Source organism: Ambystoma mexicanum, chromosome 7q (genome assembly GCF_040938575.1).
Source record: "Ambystoma mexicanum isolate Mex_15411 chromosome 7q, UKY_AmexF1_1, whole genome shotgun sequence".
Lineage (NCBI taxonomy): Eukaryota > Metazoa > Chordata > Amphibia > Caudata > Ambystomatidae > Ambystoma > Ambystoma mexicanum.
The window spans coordinates 462,171,288-462,190,887 of NC_090941.1; the positions used below are offsets into that span (position 1 = coordinate 462,171,288).

The window sequence follows — 19,600 nt, forward strand, 5'->3', positions numbered from 1 at the left end:
GAAAAAAAATGACAGAAATAATGTTAGTTTCCACCTCTCTTCTCTGCCATCCAAACAATAAAAAATATAGTGTGACATGAATATATGGTATTAAAGCCGGAATCTAGACTTTTACACCTTCCATTCTCCTTACACCACCAAACACCATGAACTCCTATGCCGCTTCTTCATCCTTGATGTCCGAAGATGGGAGAATATGTCCAGGGACTAGACGATCAAAACACTAAGGGCCCTATTCTCATCCAGGTGTTAAGTACTGAAAAGGACGTTAAAAGGCTTAACAACCTTTTTGGTACTTAAGACCTATTCTGAAGGTGGCACATTCCTCCAAAGTCAGAAGGAATGTGCCACTTTTGGAATACATGTGGCGGTTGCTGGGATGGGTTGGAAACCAACCTAGCAACCGTCACATTCGTAAACTGGCTTTTTGGAAGCCTATTCTTGTGGCACTCCGCCAGTTTAATATGTGCGCTAAACTAGCGCACATATACGGTACCCTTTTGTTGCCGTTAAACTGGAGGAGTGCCACAAGAAGCCTTGTTTGGTGTACATGAAAGTGTTCATATGCACCCGTGTGTTGTATATGGACACTTTCATGTACACCAATGCAAGCAGCTTCAACGTTGTAGGATGCAATGTTGAAGCTGCCGGTAATGCCGCCGGTATACTGCTGGGGCTAATAGCGTTACTGCCAACCCCCCTGCGCTATTAGCACCGGATCACAGGTTTGGCGGAAAGGTAATTCCCCATTAGCCATTGGGCCCATTCGGGAATTCCCCATTGGGCCCAATGGGGAATTTTTGTTTGGTGCAACTACCGTCGGCGGTATTAGCACACAGTAATTGCACCAAAACTCAGCAAATTCCTGGCGCATTTATTCCCAGCTCAGAGCTGGGGGTAAATGCAGCCAAACCCGTGATTTGGCGGACCCTTAAATGCGATGGTTATAGCGTTACCACCGCATTTAAGGGTTACCTCCAAACACGTGATAAGGTGAATTATCTTAAAAACCAATTCATACATAAACATTCTATGTCCCATATTGGGGGCGTCATCAAATCTATATCCCAAACAATAACTTATCATTTCATTCTCAGACACTAAAAACCCAGTTGTACAAAAATGAGATCTTTGAATAACATACATTTATAAAAAAAAAAAAACCTCACAAGGTCCAGGATCAATTCAGATTTTTGTTTTTTGTACGACCTGCCCTATGTTTGTAGTGTCGATTATTGTTGTATTAAAAGTTGACACAGTGATTTTCTGCCATCTCATGAACCAAGACTGTGGTTCCCCGTATATATGGCCTTCATTAGGACCAGTTCAATTTGTTGATACACTAATATGTATATTGTGTCTGCAAAAAAATAAATAAAGATATATGTGTGTATTAGTCAACGAGTATGGTGTGACATGTACATTCTAATAGAACGGCTTAGTGCGTCAGCAATAATTAGGATTATCAACATATGAGTGGCATCCTACCTTTAGTAGTTGCCGAGCATCAAAAGGGGGTGCTGATATCCCTCTTGCATGGATACAGTCCCACAATGTCTGGACTTAATGGATAACTGCATTCAAATGAATATATATGTCAGTGTCTACCTAATGTCAAGAATCGCAGGCCACTATTGTTGAAAGAAACAACAACTTTAGGGGCCTACGAGCAGTTTGCCTGAAAAATCCCTCCAGGAGCTGGTCTCTACTTCTCAAGTTAGAGGTTGGAACAGGGATGCCTATCCCGTGGGTCACCAGGTACCCGTAATATAAAAAGGTACCCTTAATATAAAAAAAATAACATGTCTTACACTACTTAAAGCATGTGATCATGAATTGGAGAATAAAAGGTTAAACTTGTCACAATGTCAAAATGTGTACATAATATTGTACCACAAAACGTAGTGTGCCTTTCTTGCTTACATACTTTTTTTTTAGAAATGTGTAAAAGCATATATTAAAATTAAAAAATACCAGTCTTCCTGCTCATAAATAAACAAACATGCAGAGTTGAATTAATCAATTGTGATTACCTGGTGGAACAGTGAAAGGTGAATCTTTGTCACTGGACTCTTCGCACTCTTTAACTTTATTCTGCAAATTTAATATTTCTCGCCGAATTGCTAGAAGGTTGTTTTTATCATAACGCTCCAATCCATGTAATGTCACAGATATGTTTTTAATCTATAGACGTAAAGGAAAAAAAAATGAATTTAGCCTCCTATCTGTTGTTACTTATAATTGTACTCATGAAAAGTTTGGTCCAGTGATTTGAACCGATAATCCGAGCATAAACATAATAGGAACTAAACAAAACATGTGTGGACTATTTCAGCAATATTCTATGACACGTTTTGTGGGTTAACATGTTGTGGCAGGATAGCTCACCAGTTTAGCACTCGTCACTGGTATGGAGTAGCTTGCCCTTTCCGATTTCCATCTCAGCGGGACTGATGTAGCCCTTTAATTCGTTTTGAAGTTAGTAAAATGTGGTAACAATTTCAGCTATTAGTACAGCAGTTGGAAGCAGGTTGATTCCGGGAGAACAAACTATATACACTGTTCCTGACGTTATTAGAAAGTGGAAAAACACTTAGAAGGTTGCATTTAGCAGCAGTGAATGTATCTGCGGGGTGTGTTTTGGTCCTTATTGGTATGTGTGTGTACTTTTGGGGGACATCTGCCAGATCCTAGTTCAACAGCATCAAACAACATATCTTCTAATATAATAATCCTATAATCACTAAAACTCAACAACAAAAAATAGGGGCACGGATGGGGTCAGAGTAGGCCACTTGGGACAAAGATCAGATTAAAGAGGCAACTTTCGACCACCAAGAGGTAAAGTACCACCAGGGCCCACTTGAGGGAAAGAACATTTTACAGTAGCGGTATTCAAACTGTGGGGGCACCCCTGGAGAGGGCCGTGGCTGCATCCCCTGGGGGCCTTGAGAGCCCAGCATGAAATGTAAAAATAAACAAAAAAACGTTTTTTTTGTTTTTTTAGATTCGAAGAAATGGACTTGGGCAGCTCAAATGGTCGGGCTGAAGCATGAAACTGTCTAAGGCAACAATGAAAAAGTGGCCTGCAGTTGTACATGGATTTTCAAAGCTTTAGTCTCAGACTGTTTGAATAGTACCCAAGGGGGTGTTTTATGTTAAAATGTAAGTAAATTGTGATAATTAAGGAATATGTATTCAGCAACAATGGTCAAAATTACTAACTGCATAGTGAAGTAACTCATCAAACTGGCCCACATTGGCCAAAAAGGTGGCCCATTTTGACTGGCCCATACTAGCATTTTGCATTTTTGGTACAGGCATTTCCCCATTGCCTTATAGGCCAGTCCGAGCCTCGCGGCTCATGCATAATGGCGAGGGTCTGCCCACCCAGTGCCCCCCTCACCCATTATGGAGTAGCTAAGGAGCCAGCCCAGTGACATAATGAGCACTCCCTCAGCTGCTTTTTCCAGCTGAGGGAGTGCTCCTGGGCTGGCTGAACTGTCAAAGGCAAACCCTATTTCCAGTTCTATTATTCAGTTTAGTTCCCCAGCCGCACATGCTCACTGAGCCATGCAAGTGCTGGGGTGTTTTGCTTCGCCAGCATTGCATAGCTCATTGGAAATGCTGGCTGGGGGACTGCATGTTTGTATGTGTGAGGGGAGGCTCCTGCGCCTCCTCTTACACACGGACAGAGCAGCTTGGAGCAGGGCATTTTAGCACCCACATGCAGGCCAATGCAGAATGTTTGTATATGTTCATTTTCTTTTTATTTAAACATGTGTATGGATGCATGTATGCTTGTGTTATGAGCAAGTGTATGGTGATGGATGCTTGTGTGAATGTTAGAGGGATTGGTGTATGAATGTGCGTGTGTGTGTGTGTTAGTATGTTTTGGTCCGTTGAGCTGATTTTGGCAAGTGGTGGATAGAGGGGGGAAGGAGGGTTACACAACAAAGGCATTTTAAAAATGCTTAAATGCCTTTGTTGCACAATCCCCCTACCCACCTGCCAACATCAGCTCGCCTTCTGAGGTGCTGTGGAGCCCAGAGGACAGGGATTGTATTATTTTTACTGGATTTGTATCATAGATGTCCAGTAAAAAAAACTTGCTTTTCCCTTTGGCCCCCTAGCGCCTTGCATAGACACATAATCAAGTTGTGTTAGGCCTAGTGGGGCACAGGGGACAGGGATGATATCTTTTTACTGGACATCTATCATAGATGTCCAGTAAAAAATGTAATGCCTGCCCCTGGGCCCCCCAGCATCAATTAAAAACTGTTTGGCAATTTACCCATTTGTTTTAAAGTATGCTTTACAATGCAACATTGCACCCATTATTATTTTTAAAAAAATGCACTTGAGGAAAACTGCCCAAACCCCCCTTGATTGGTTTGGGCTCCCTCACTGCACCTGGTCGCTATTGAATTTTTGGGGAAATAGTTATGCCCCTCCACTTAAAAAAATCACTACCCACCAATGCCCCTTGGCCTTTGTTGGGAACAGGATGGCAGGATCCCAGGGACTGTGGTGGGAGAAGGATGGGCGGGAACCATGGGATAGTGGTGGGAGCAGGGTGGGGAGAGCCCCAGGTGTGTGATGGGGTGAGGAGAGCCCAGGACTGGGTAGGAGTGAGATGAGGGAGCCCAACGACTGTGATGGGAGCAGGTGGGGGAGCCCAGGGAATATACTGGGAGTAGGGTGCGGTGACGGCTCGCAATACATACTGTCCCTTTGGCATTTGCGGGGGGGGGGTGACATGCCCAAGTTTTGCTTAGGGGGGAACCAGGCCAAAAAAATTGAAGACCAGCTACTGCCACACGGATGTCCTCCGGGTATCTTGATTGATCGAAGGTTTAGGTTAATGATAACTTTGTGACATTTCACTGTTAAAATGAGCATTTCATAGAGTAGAAATGAGTTCTTCATAATCCGCGGACAGAACACAGATTCTGAAAACACGTCAGATCTGTTTGTTTTTATATGGAACCCATATACAAACCATTTCCCTTTCTGAATCTTGTACTCACCTGCTGTGATGTCATACCCGTGGAATATGAACATGAAAATCAACTGCTGCGACATCACGGTAAGACGATACAGCATTCTCTGCATGATTCTTTTTTTTTTAATTTCCTTTTTGGGTTGTTGTAGGATGAGAGTAGAAAACACTTTGTATATTTGATGTTGTGAATAGTTACCTCTTGCCATGCTGGTCTGTAAGGGACAGTACAGGGCTGGACAAGGGACATAGGAGGCAAACACAATGCAACATTTTAGTGAGGAGCTTTCAACTACTTGGTAATTTTTACCTCAGGGTTCCGAGTAATATCATAGACAGATGTCAGATGTCACATGTAGCCCTTCACAGGAATATTGCATCCTGGTTGATAGCTGCCATCTATAATTCTGGTGGTATTACAGCAAGAGCACTGGCATTGTTACTGAGCCAATCGGAAACTCGGAATTGGGCGGATCTTCAGGAATACTAACAGGGACGTCATTTCACCAAAATGCCTGGGGTAGCGGAAGTGACATCACACGACCCTTGACCCCCTGATGACATCACAGGAAGTGATGTAATGTGACCCCATGCCGAAGTGACATCGCAGGAAGTGATGGAACACAACCTTTCTCCCGTTGACAAAACAGGAAGTGGCATCACATAGCTCTGTACACTACGAAAAATGTAGTTACGATATCACTATAATGTGATGTGCATTTCATACAAGAATGGATCGCCATATGTATCATTAAGATCATTGTGTATAGGCCCATATTACCAAATTACTGTGAATGCAAGCAGACGTCCATGACCAAATGATAATGATGTGTTATTATATAGCACTTACGGTTAATATACACCCAATATCACCCAACCTGTGTTTGTACTCATTTATCGACCTCAGAAGGATGAAAGGCTGTGTTGAGGAGTTTAAGAACAGACTAATTCACTGACTCACCCCCTAAAGTGTGCCTAAAATAAACCTTTAATGAGTCTAGCAATAGAATTTCAGAAAGACACATTATTTGGTATTCCTATTCTTTTTTATTTAGGGTCAGTGCTGATAGTTTTAGACTTGTGGCACTCCTGTTCTTATTTTTCTTTTTTTTAAGGGGCCTGAACAAGAAAGCCAGCCACTCCAGAAGTAAAGAGCCACATGGTGCTGGCCACAGCCCAGGAGCTTGCATTACAAAAAAAAAAAATGTCTATTTTTTTTTTTTTTGAGGTCACAAGGGAGACCACAGAGGTCGCAAGGGAGAAGTCAGAGGTCGCAGTTGCGACCTCTGGCGACCCCTAAATGACGTCCCTGAATACTAATTGCAGTTGCAGTAATTGCCTCCTGCGGGATTCCTGTTTATAAATCTGCCCAACTAATAATGAGCTCCTCAATCTTTTATCCATGCTATTGACACAAATGTGCAGTGTCTGCTTGAAATCGTATCCACCGTTTGTACAATGACTTCAGTATCAAGTAGAAATGCAATACTACAAACCGGTTCCAGACTAAGCCAGTTACGGGCAATAATCAGTCTAACGAGCAAACTACAGCATTAATCGGTACCTTTCTGGGCATCATTTCGTTTAAATAATGGGCTGAAATGGATGTTAAATTCAGAGTTTTAAACAAGTACATTTTTCCTAAGGAAAAAAGATGCCCATTATGTAAATTTGGATACTATTTCTTAGTAAATCTTTTGATAAAAGAAGAAATAATGCACAATACGACATTGAAGATGTGAAAGAACACTTGTTCCTTAGGAGAAAACAAATAGCTCACCTTTTAATGTTATGCAGAAGAAAAATGAACACATTTTGAGTTTAAAAGGGAAGTATTTTGCACAGAGAAAGGGTGTTTATTTCTGCTCTTAAACATTCGTTATTGTAGTAGTTGCATGACATGTTTATCTCACAAAATGATAGGACCGTTTTCAGGGTACAATCAAATGTGTTTCCTATTCATCCACATAAGGTTTTAACTGAGGCCATATCTGTAAATATGACAATTAAGCTCATACTTACTGTAGATGGACCATATGTGGTCTATTTTCCAAAGCAAATAAAATAAATATGGTCTGGAAAATTAGCTGGACATTGGAACTTGTATCTGAATATGCTTAATTTGCAGGAGAAGGCAGTTGCAATAGTTAAGACAGTAATTCTGAACCACCCACATTTTGGGTGATTCATCAAGGAAGAACGTCGGACAAACCTTTTGAAAACGTGCGTGAAGTTTGTTCACAAGGCTTATATATAATAATACTTGTATAATATAGTTCATTGGGCGTGGTCATTGACCTTAGAGATTTAATGGTCCAATTGGCACCAAAGGGTACAAAATAGTAAATGAAAACAAATTCTGTGTTTTTGGGGAGTAAAAACAGGGTTGCAAAGTATACCATGCTTACAATACTCCTTTAAGATAGTTTGTTGTTGCATTTTGGATAAGATTGTTTTATGTTTATTGGCAACACAAATATAGTTTACTTTCACATTTCTACTGCACAAACCGATTACCCGTAGGCTTAAGGGCGCAACATGTAGCAAGACATACAGACGAATTGAAGACAATGAGGAAACCAGGTTTTTTTTTACGCTGTGGTAAATTTGTATGCACCTTCCCTAACTTTAGCAACACAGGAGGGTTTTCAGTTTCTTCTTGAACACGTTTATTGCTTGACTTTTTCTTATATCCAGAGGAAGTTTGTTCCATCCTACTGGAGCAGCAATACTGAAAGCTCCATTGAGAGATTTGTTGGTTTTACAGTTGCAGGTTTTTTTGCTATGATGTGTTGCTGGATATGAGGTGTCTCTGATTTTTCTTTTCCACAATACAGTCCTTGAGAGAGTCTGGCATCATGCCCAGAGTGCATTTATGAGTGATCATCATCAGTCGGAAGGTGATTCTTGCTTTGACCGATAGCCAGTGTAGACTATGTCTAGGCTCTGATACACGATTTTTAATAACCCTTGCTGCCCTGTTTTGAATTATCTGTAAGGGATGCCAATTAGTAGGCTGCAACAGTAATCAATTTCTGAGCCGATGATAGCTCTGGCAATCAATTGTTTCTGCATTCTCTTGTGAGAAAAACAGTCGAAGATGTGTGAGTAGTTTTATGCAATAGGATGAAGACAAAACCACGCTACTCACTTGAGCTTTCATATTCAAATTTCTAATGCTTTGACTTTTCTGTGGATGTCTAGCTTGTGGTTTGCTATAATAAAACTACTGAATAAAGGGCTCAATTTGGTTAGCTTCAGTTCTGAACCAACCACCATCAGTTCAGTTTTTTCACTTGTAAGTGCCAGTTGATTTTGAATCATCCACTTCTGTATAATATCATATATGCTGTTGACAAGTGTCTCGTCATGCTGTTAACGGAATGACACACTGCGTTTGTGAATATGATATTATTTGGTGTCAGGAGGTTGAAAAAAGGAACCATGAATATATTATAAAGGGTTGGTGAGACACATGCCCCCTGTGGTATGCCGAAAGTTAGTGTGACTGGTTTAGCTTTGACTTCCCCGCTTGCTACCCTGCATTGTCTTGCACTCAGAAACAATACCATCCACTGAGTGGCCTGATCTGAAAAACCAGCGATGCTCTTGAATTTGGTGGCCAATATTTTCGCGGTCCACCAGATCCTGCAGATAGATTCAAAATCATGAGTATTGATACAAGCCCACTGTCCATTCTTTCTAGTAACTTGGACTTCAGGTAAAGGGGGGCTGTTTCAGTCCCATGGCCCAGCCTGAACCCTGATTGAATTTTATTAATAATGTTGTGGTTATTGAAATGTTGTGAGATATGCCACCCTATTCAAGATCTTGAGGAGGAAGGACATGTTTGTGATTGGTCTATAGCTGGTTGGAGTTATGGGTAAAGGTTGGGCTTTTTTAACAATGGTGTGACCCAAGCATGTTTGGGACCAATGGGAACATGATTTTCTGCAAAGGATGCCTTAACAAATTTAGTGAGTGCATGTATTAAACTATTAGGACGTTGATCAATGATCATAGCAGAAGAGGGTTATTGACTTTAGCTAGCTCTTCCTCCGAGACTGGAGAAAAGTGAAATTGCTGTCGTGATTCTGCAGTGTCAGTGGGTTCTCTAAATGTATCTGATTCTTTAGGGAGTCTTTTAATGTTAGCAAGTTTGTTAGACATTGCTTCTTGGATTGAGGGACACCAGTCTTCTTTTATTTTATTTAAGGTTCTTTATTGGGACCCCTGGGGTGCTCCTGTTCTCTAAGAATTTTGAAAATTTCTTTCATGTCTGATGTGGACTTACTAATCCTCTTGATAATCATATCTTTTTTGGCTTGTTTAATTGCTGTTTTAAGAACTTTAACTGAGCCTTTTGTAAAGTATTAGGTCAGTTAACTTCTGACTTTTTCTCCTGGAGTAAAAACACGTTTTATTTTCTCATCTTTAAGTTTTTGAATTTCTGTGGAGAACCAATTATTGTCTTTGTACCCTTCCTGGCAGATCTTCCTCTCAACTGGGGCTAGTGATGCTGATATATTATGAAATGTATTGTGTTAATTTCTTATGGTTTATGGCTAACTTTGATACCTTAGCCTTAGAGATTATCTTTGAGCAAAGCTCATTAGTGACATGGAAATAAATCCAAGAATGGTCTAACCAGGGACGCAGTAGAATTACTAGGAGTGAGACCATAACATTATGGGCCGCCACCCAATCTAAGGTGTGTCCTTTTATATGTGTTGGGCGAGTAACTAAATTGCAAAGTCCAAAAGAACCTAGAGCAACCTCTAATGTCCTGGAAATGGCATCTGCCTCGTTCCCGAACCGTAGGTTAAAATCCCCCATTATTAATAATGTTGTGTTGGGTTTAAGCATAGATAAACCCAATTACAGAACTGATCTGGGAAATCCAAATACACCCTGGGGGCTCTGTAGATAAGCAGTAAGTTTAGGGGGTGATCCCAATTTTAACAACAAGGAGTTCTGAACCTTGAATGTCGTCTGTTTTGATTTCCCATACGTTAAGATCTATTCTAAATATGATGGTTACTCCCCCACTGCGTCCCTCCTTTCTATCCATCCTTAGGATACTGTATCCTGTAGGGATGGCTGACTCCAAGCAAGATCCTGCTGCCTCATTACTCCAGGTTTCTCTCAGTGCGCAGATATCGACATGACTTTCCTTGATATGAGTGGCAACTTTGACTGCATGCTTAATCAGAGATCTGGTTCTGGTCAAAGGATCATCCAGTGACTTACTGTCAGTCACCTTTGTGACTATATTTAGTTTCCATTTTTGTAGTCCTGTTGTGATTATCTAGATTTGTGCACAGTATAGAACAATGTGAATGTATGGGGAATGCTCTACCGTTCGCATAGTCTTCCTCCTCGAGTCAAGTAACTCTTCATTCTGTACTGTCGGGACTCCACTCCCGTGGGCCTTAAAAGCAACCTCACGGGAAAGGGATGCTCTGCCAGTTACCAAATGTAAGGGATGGAAGTTAATGCTAGGTATAACCTTTAGACTTTGGCTCTATCTATTACAGCAGTGTTCCCTTTCTCTTCAAAAAGCAGCACCTCTCTTATTGGGAACAGGAGCAGGTTTCCAAGTTATGAAATACTGAGGGATAGTGTGGTTACTGCTCCAAGACATCGCTGTTGAAAGAGTAGCCAGGGCTTTTCAGTTATTGCAGGGGAGGGACCTTTCTGTCATGTTGTGGTGGAGTGGTGCATTGAAAACAGGTAACTTGTCCAAAATGCAATGGACGTGGTCTGATGAGTGGGACAAGGATATTTTGGAAGATAGCATGGTGGATATCCTGAGACAGGTGTTTGGATCAAAGGTGGATGAGAGTTGTTTTATATACATCAAGGTGTTGTGTTGGGGTCATACTGGACACCGTGAATATTTTCAGGTTGAAGTTGCTACTGGATGGCAAGTGCTGTTCTTGTGATATGCCATAGGCCATTCACACACACAGTATTAATGACTGGCCAAGGTGTGAAAAGCTTTTGATGGAGATTGTTGTAAGGATCAAACTTGTACCCTGGCATCAAGGGAATGAAGGACGTGGACTGATAATCTTAGGTTTAGAAAAGCAGATAAAGCATTTGCACTGGGAGAAAGTTAATTCCTACTGAGAGCACTTGTCAGACACAGTAATTTGTTGAACGGGTGCGATCAACGACTTTTGAATATGGTCCAACTGGCCTGGTAAGAATTTGATAGGATTTGGGAACATTTCGCAGAGCGTTAAACCTTATTTCCACGTGGTGCGAGTTAAGTGAGCTTTTTAATTTTTACTTTGTTTCTCTTCCTTTTTCCTCCCCTTTTCTTACCGCAATGGTCTGCAATTAATTCACGTGTTTTCTGTTTTACCTCCCCCTGCTCTTCATCACCACGTTTTTCCACCCAACATTACCCACCATGTTTTTCAAATTGATTTTCATATTGTTCTTGACTCCCAGAATAGGTTTTTGAAGATCTGGCCGCCATTAATCACGTGCCCTCGTTTTTGTTCTATGTGTTGCATAATGTGTGGGCTTTGTTGAAAATGGCTTTGCCTGACCATGAGTTACACCAAGTTAAGTTAGGTATTAATTGTGATACAAAGTGTGGTTGGGTGATGAGGATATGGTTAATCATTTCAAAGTTTGTCAGCATCCGTTTTATGTAGGTGGTGGCTTGTGGTTTGTCTATTTGCTTGCAAAAGGCTGCCATCCATCCTTGTGGTTCCTTCAGTGTGCTCCTCTAGAACCAATCATGATCTGCATTAAAAGACAGCTGAGGATATAAGACTTTTTTCACAGCGACATATAGATGTGGGTAATTTGTGCTTCTTGAAACCTAATATAAGATTTTGTGTTTCACTTGTTATACAAAAAGTGAACTCATTCTCATTACGGGTGAGCCGGTCCAGTAAACATTCTGTAAAAAATGCTTGTACTACCAGCTATGGCATTTTTACCAGACCGGCTGACTCCGAGTCTGCCAGTAGGGGCAGTGAACTACCGGCAGGCCTGACCTGCTGGGAGTTCAGGCCCCTATCGGCACAGAAATGACTGAATCACTGGTACAGTTAAAAACGGTTAATAGTTCCCATTACTACTAATTCAGTAGTGATTAGTAGTAATAGTAATTTACTGCTATTGTTGGCCCATGTAGTATCCCTGCAACACCGGGATATCGGGTGCTGGTACCAGTAAGGCGAGTTTGTCAGTAACTTGCCTGTAGTATAGGCGGGTTACTGGCAAACTTGTGATGAACATGCACATGTTCTGTCTATGCAAATGAATATATTGCACTAATGTATCATTTTGCCCACATCGCCCATCCATCCTAACGAAAGCAGAAACACGTATCTCATGTCTCATAAGTCTGAAGGCAACGGAAGGACTGCAATATCCTCCTCACAGCATATGCCTCCAGCGGCCATTGAAATGCATAAGTAATGTGTTAAAAAAGGACAAAGGAAGAGGCTGTTGACAGCTAGCCTTGTATTGCCTTTCTTGCACTGCGCGCGTTGGTCCAGTATATGTAAGTGCAAGTCTTTTATTAGTTCCCGGCGAGAGTCAAGCAGAATGCAACACGCATTCTGATAAGCTCTCGCCGGGTCATTACCCGGCCGAGAATCCCTCTATTCTCGGCCGGGATTCCAGTCGCCTTGTCCACGGCAGGAGGCGTGGCAGCCCCTCAGCCAATGAGGAGGCTCGAAGCAGGGCCATCCCCGCTCCGAGCCTCCCCACAGCTGAGAAGCTGACTTTGACACTTGCCGGGGGCTCCGGTGAGGTTTTGTTTTTTTTCTTCCCCTTTCCTCCCACCTCCCTGCCCTCCCCACCCCACTTACCTTCTGCCTCCTTTGTCCAGAGCGGGTAGCGGCTTGAAGCGGGCCATCCCTGCTGAGCGCCTCCACATGGCTGGAGGCTACCATCATCCCGAGCAGGGGATTATGGTGTTTTTTTTTTTATTTTTTACCCGCTTCGCTCAGGCCTGTAACTATGGGCCCCGGGGCATTACCTGACTCAGTAATGCCCCCACCGCTCAGGGCATATTGCTTAATTATTATTGCAGTGTACTGCATTTTCAACCAAAGCTTAGCAGATGGAGTATTGTGATGGTGGTGTGATCTGAGGCTCCTTTCTTATGATACTTTAGACAGGAAACTGACGGAACAGAGCACCACTGTATATGGCAGTGCCTAGAACCCTATACGTCCAACCACTGGAGAAAGAATTTGAATGACTTGGGCTCATATTGTTCAGTCATGGAACCTGGACCGCCAAGAACACTCTACCAATACCATTCATGTTTGTGAATTATTGGGGAATAACTAAGTGTGAACCTCAGAGCAGGTATCTTAGATAGAAGCACGTGGCCAAAGGGTTAACCCTGCGGTACTCAATCACAGAATAGCGAGTCAGGTGTTAATGTGTGCTTACAATTAACTTCGTCCAGCCTATGGGAGGTGCTTGACAAAAGCCCACTTGAATGCTTCAAGTCTGGATAAAGCCAACACATTAGAAAACGAGGTGCAAAGAAGTCCAATAATTCAATAGATTGCACTGTGTTTAAAATATGACATTCAGGTGTGGTGGCTCCTCAGAATTGTTCATTAACTTCCTCATGGTCTATCTATTTTTCTCTGCACGTCTACCTGAACCCCTTTTTCAGGGATCAAAAAGGCACTGTTACAATTATTTGCCCTTTTTGCTTTCCCAAACAGCGTAAACAGGGCAGAGAAGTGTATAGGTCTTCTTACTTAGATATCTGCTTTACATTTTTGTCAAGTAAATCCTTTCTTCCAAACATTTTCAACAATGTACATATTTAACTTCTTAAAAATCGAAGGAGCCCAACATTTCTAGGCTTGCAGATGTGGGACTTGCTGAAGCACTGCCTATTAGTACCCGCCGCACCGCAAAAAGGTAGAAATCTTTGCACCAATGGGTGCGTTTCCGACCCTTACCTAAAGGTATTCTAGCTCATGTTGCAGTGTGTCCCTCCCGCTGGCCTCCGTTTTTCATATTTGTCCTCACGCCGCGATGGAAAGGGAGAAGAGACTATGTTTAGTCCCTTCTCCCGTTCCATGGTGGACATTTTCTGTGTTTACTCTGGCCGCCACGGAAAGGGAGAACGGACTACGCTTCCCAATCCGTGGTGCCCATTTTCTTTTTTTTTTTGGCTGCGAAATGCGATGCGTCTGCAAACTGAAAAAAAAAACACCATTACTATCCCCGTGTAATGGACCGAGGTACTAATGGCAAAAAGCCTCTTGACCAGCTATGGAAATTATCATTTTCTTCCTTAGCAACAATTAGCAAATCTAATTCACAATAATACATGGAAACTGGGCCAAACACATAATCACTAGTTGAAGCACAATTCATAGAGACCCAGCGTATCATGTTCGCATCTTCCATTCAACATGCATAAATTAAGTCTACCTAACAATTTTGCCCACCCCAATCACTGTACATCCAGCTTTGTTTACAATAGTTCAGACTTAGGGACGAGGGCAGGGTAATACTGATTTGGAGGTATTCTGACATAAAAAATGACCCATCAACAGAATTGGATATCCATAGTTATGGGAATCAATTAAATTAAGGATAATATGTTGTAGTTTCCCAGAGTGATGCATGCCAGGAGGATCAAACATGTTAATAATAAGCAGTTTAAACATTTGGCCATCCTCTGTGTATCCTGTTAATAAACCTGCCAGAACAAAGTAAGAGAGTACACAAAGGTAGGTCAAACTAAAAGCGGCACTGCAGCTGATAACAAGCCCACCCTTAGGACAAACCAAGGAACCTTTAGTAGCTAACATCTAGATAGTGATCCTACCATCCAGTACAACAAATTTGGTAAAGCAGGTTTCCTGTAATAAAATTACATTTTATAGATATAAATTATTAAGCAGTCCATCTCCTCAAACAAATAAAACCTTGACTATTCCTTGAAATCAGGTTAAAGCCACGGTTAGGGCTGATTTATAAAATAATTTGGTGGGAAGCTAGACAGCCAAGTCCAATAGTCAGGCTTACTCGCTTCGTGTACTGGAGGATTGCCTACAACATGTGTGAATCCTGTGCCATTAGTATTAGTTGCAACCCTAATAGATGATGCTATTTGAGTGTGCACTTGAGCATCAATCAGCCCATTATTCATTGGCTTGGTGGTGTCAGATGTATGTGGGGACAAAAAGTTCCCAAGCTCTTCTGGTTCAGCAGTACCCTTTGTTGTGTGTGCATTTTTACCCCACCTATAAAAGTCAGCCTTACATTTTTGGAAACAATCAATGGTTGAGCCCTGATAAAAAGGGACAACTATAGTAACCAAGTCACAATCGTCAGGGATCTCCACCACCTTGAACGTGGAAACATCCTCATTTGGCCATACCACTTTGTTGTGTCTTGCTTGGTGAAACTTCCCAGCAAACAGCATATAATGCATGAACATGTGCGTAAAATAATGGCCAGGCATTTTAAAGCTATTACGCCTTCCACGCTGGCAGAATGCATGAGAAATCTGATGAGGAAAACAAATGATTCCGATGACCCTGAAATCCTCATTAAAAGCTATAACGAAGAAATTCTAGGTATGTTAGAACAGCTTGCTCCATTAAAATCTAAAACGGTTAGAGACTCGCCTAACCATCAGAAGTGGTTTTCTCCCGTCCTGGCTGAACTTAAAGCCAGTAAAAGGCAGGCAGAACAAGTATGGCAGAAAGCAAATTCCCCAGAAAATCTAACTGCTTGGAAAATGAAGGGACGAGATCATAAAACTTTGATTACGGAGGCAAAAAAGTCCTTCTATAACGACCAAATTAATCTTGATGGGGATCATACCAAGGAACTTTTCAGACTTTTTAGGTCCTGGGAAAAACCCGTTGTCATGAGACCCCTTGTTAAACCCACAAGAGACGACTGCAACAGAGTGCAGAAAGCATTTGCTGATAAACTGTTAAAGGCTAAAAAATAAAATCATGGAAGAGTCTATGTCAACATAACATCCACCCTCCCCTTGGCTTCTACACTTAATCCGATTATGGGACAGACAGTTTCTGACAGTCCCCAGAGAGAGTCTATCCTGTACGGAATTCTATTCCCCTATTCAGACAGTTTCAGATACTGGGTTCAGGTTTAAAGATGTGTCCATGGTAGAGATATATGACACTCTCAAAACCATGCCTCCCACAAACTGCCCTGGAGAATTGTTCCCCTCTAAATATATTCTGGAGCATAGGGACTTGTTTGTCCCTTTCCTCTGCAGGTACGTCAACTCTTCTTTTCAATTCTGTCATATTAAACATGCCATTAAAAATGTTGCGGTTTCCCCTCTGCTAAAAAAGGTCAGGCTAAACCCTAGTGATGCAGCCAATCTCAGGCACATTACTAATACCTTATTCTTTTTCAAACCTATTGATAAGGTCGCTACAATTCAGCTCCAATCCTATGTTCTGGATGCTGGCATTCTGCACAGGAAAGTCTGGCTTCCGGAGTTATCATGGTACCGAGAGTGCACTGCTTGATCTCCAGACCCACATGGTATCCAAGTTAGAACATAGCAAGTCAGGGCTGCTGATGCTATTAGATTTATCAGCAGCCTTTGACTTGCTGGATCGTCAAATTTTACTGGACCGGATGGCCACAGTGGGGGGCCTTTCTTCTAAGGCAATCAACGGGCTTAGGTCCTTCCTTGAGTGTCGTCATTCCTGCGTTCACTGGGGCGATAGTGCGGCCACTATGTAAAAAATCACTTGTGGAGTACCACAGAGGGCCTGTCTCTCCCCCCTGTTGTTCAATATATATATTCACCCCCTGTGTAATGATTTGGAGTCCCTGGATCTATTATTTTGTAACTGCGCTGATGACTTCCAACTTGTCTTGGAGATCAGCGGGGATTACGAGAAAGATCAAGCAGTTCTAGACTCAGTGTACCAGACTATTAAGTGCTGGATGTCAACCAACTGGCTCTGTCTAAATGCGTCCAAAACCGATCTTTGAGATCGATGGAAGCAAGATTTTGGTTGTTCATAAGGTTAAGACCTTGGGGACTTACTTGGAGAACAGTCTGGACAGTGAAGCCCATGTAGCTGCCATCACTAAAAGCACTAACTACCATCTAAGAGTACTACGGCAAGTGGCACCACCTGTCTCCATTGAGCACTGCACTAACCTTGTCAGAGCAGTTATCCTCCCCCGGGTACACTACTGTAATGCCTAGATGGGATGTGCCAATAGAGCCGTTATTCAAGGAATACAAAAGATACAGAATGCTGCTATTCGTGTTATTTTTCAGATGAAACGCTTTGAGCTTACTTCCGTGGCACGTAAAACACTGCACTGGTTGCCAGTTGCAGTGCGGATTAAGTTCAAACTGTTGTCTATTTGCCACAAATGTGTTTTCGGTAGTGCCCCAGACTATCTTACGGATAGGGTAAGTACCTACCAACCCACTAGAAATTTGCGATCATCTAGTGACTGTCTCTTAAAAGTTCACCGTGTCAGGCAAGCCGTGGCCTTGGACGTGCCTTTCACGTCTAGGGCGCTTGCACCTGGAACACTCTACCTCTACATCTTGCCAAAACGGAGAACTATATGACTTTTAGAAAGCAGCTCAAAACCACCCTCTTTCATATTAATGAATAATTAGTCTTGGCTTCTTCATCGGGTTCTCTCCCATCTGCTTTGTGCCTGGATGCCTTCAGGCTTTGGCGCGGTACAAATGCAATAACGTAACATAACATTGATGTCTCTCGAGGTAATGACACGCAGCTGGAGAATATGATGACATAAGTTCAAAAAGGAAGAGTGATTAATTACAAAGGAATTGTGTCAAAGGAACAGACTCTGAATTCTACTAACACTTTTGTGGGTCATGAGGGATCAAAACTCCTCCTTGGAGGGGTTTTCAGATGTTAAATGACACCATTTTGGATCGTTAACAGCCATAATGTCATGAAAATGGCCCTTGGGCTTAGTAAGGTGTTTAAAGGCACTTTCAGTACCGGCGTGTTTGGCAAAGCACACCTATGAATTGGATTAGTTAAAGTAGGGAGCTCATTCTGCCCCAGCAATGAAAGGGTATGTAGTGTTCTGGTCAAATAAATTGGCAGTACAATTAGATCAAATAGTTGATCAATATATTCATGGATAGCCGAGTAACCTCTAGTCTGATTTTTAGTGTGTTACTTTTGTGTGGTTTGCATAGAGTTTTGGTGCCACAGTATACACAGTATACTAATGTGCCATGCCCAACCTCTTTTTCTTTTCAGTTGTACTCTTCTTTTAAATACCTGACTAATTTCATCTGGGGTCTTATCTGATTTGACATTCATCATTGATGTGAGAGTGTGGAATCAAGAGAAAGGTCTGGATCAGCACAGATCTTGTCTTGTTCTTTAGAAATTGAGTTAACCCCATGATGTTTTGAGCATCTCTTGTTGTTTTTTCTTCGTATGCCCTCCCCACCACCCTTGTATTAATACTGGTATCATAGATGGTTAAGGGATCAAGGATAGTCCGGCTAAAAGTTACAGTTTCTTATGCTTCACATACTTGATGGTTCAACAAGCCATTGGGGTAGTGTTAGAGGTTAGTCCATCTAAATCCTTAGCTACATTAATGTTATTCACAGCAGGTGCTGGTAAGGGTGTAGATATGACCTCTATAGTTAAGTCCTAATCGCATGCAATGTTTGTCTTAGGTCTTGGCAACCTAAGCAACCCAAGAATTTGAGTGAGAATATGGGTGTGAGCATCAGTCATCATGTCGCAATTCTTTTTTTAAATTTTTTTTAATTTTCATTTAGTTTATACAAACTTTTGAAAAAGCAAAAAAAAAACAAATTCCCTCATAAGTGCTACCTAATACCTAATACAATAACTAATACAATACTACCTATACAATCTTTAACTTCTCGAACTTCTCACCATTCATTGGCTTCTTATTGCTATATAATCTCATAATAAACCATCAGCCTCTTTTTATGGTTTCACTTGTGTCCTGTCATTGCCTTGTTACATGTGGTTGAGTAGCAACTCCTGCTCTTCTTCATCTTTTTTGGCTATCATTTTTTCCAACTGTTGGAGAAACAGGGCAAGTGCCGCAATTCTCAATTTGAGACTTTAGCAGAGATGCCAAGGCTTGAAATTACATGCACGAAGAATTATAGTTGAGTGAGCTGCTGGATAAGAGGTTCCCTATTTCTTCCCCACATACAAAAAAATATTTTAAAAAGATGGCGCCACCCGGAGAAGAGCCTCGGTTGGCTGAAACATGGGGTGGAGAATGTGTATTCCTGCTTGCTGTTCCAGCCCCCTGATTGTGTGAGCATCCGTTTCCAGATGAAAATTGTGAATCTCCCATGTCTGAGACAACTAATGACCCTACAATGTCAGTTCTTAAAAATAAAATGATCAGCCTTCCCCCTTTTGTAAATTCACTTTTGAGTTTATAAGTATATATGGATGATTCTAATATCTCAAACAAAGCAATCTTCTGCATGGCAAACATGCATTTTGGGGACCGTTTGAAGTTTTGCTGCCACAAGTTTGGAAAATGTATTTTTATAGTGATTTTAAAACATTCAGAAATGTAAAAGTA

The 19,600-nt window shown here is 41.7% G+C and overlaps 1 protein-coding gene across 1 annotated transcript in view; it reads right to left on the reverse strand.

Moving 5' to 3' along the window:
* The window catches only part of OLFM4 (olfactomedin 4), a 154,493-nt gene that overhangs the window by 23,162 nt on the left and 111,731 nt on the right, over positions 1–19,600 (reverse strand). Inside the window, exon 6 of the mRNA XM_069639496.1 lies at positions 2,034–2,184. Coding sequence (XP_069495597.1) covers positions 2,034–2,184 — 151 coding nt within the window. The remainder of the gene's footprint in view (positions 1–2,033; positions 2,185–19,600) is intronic.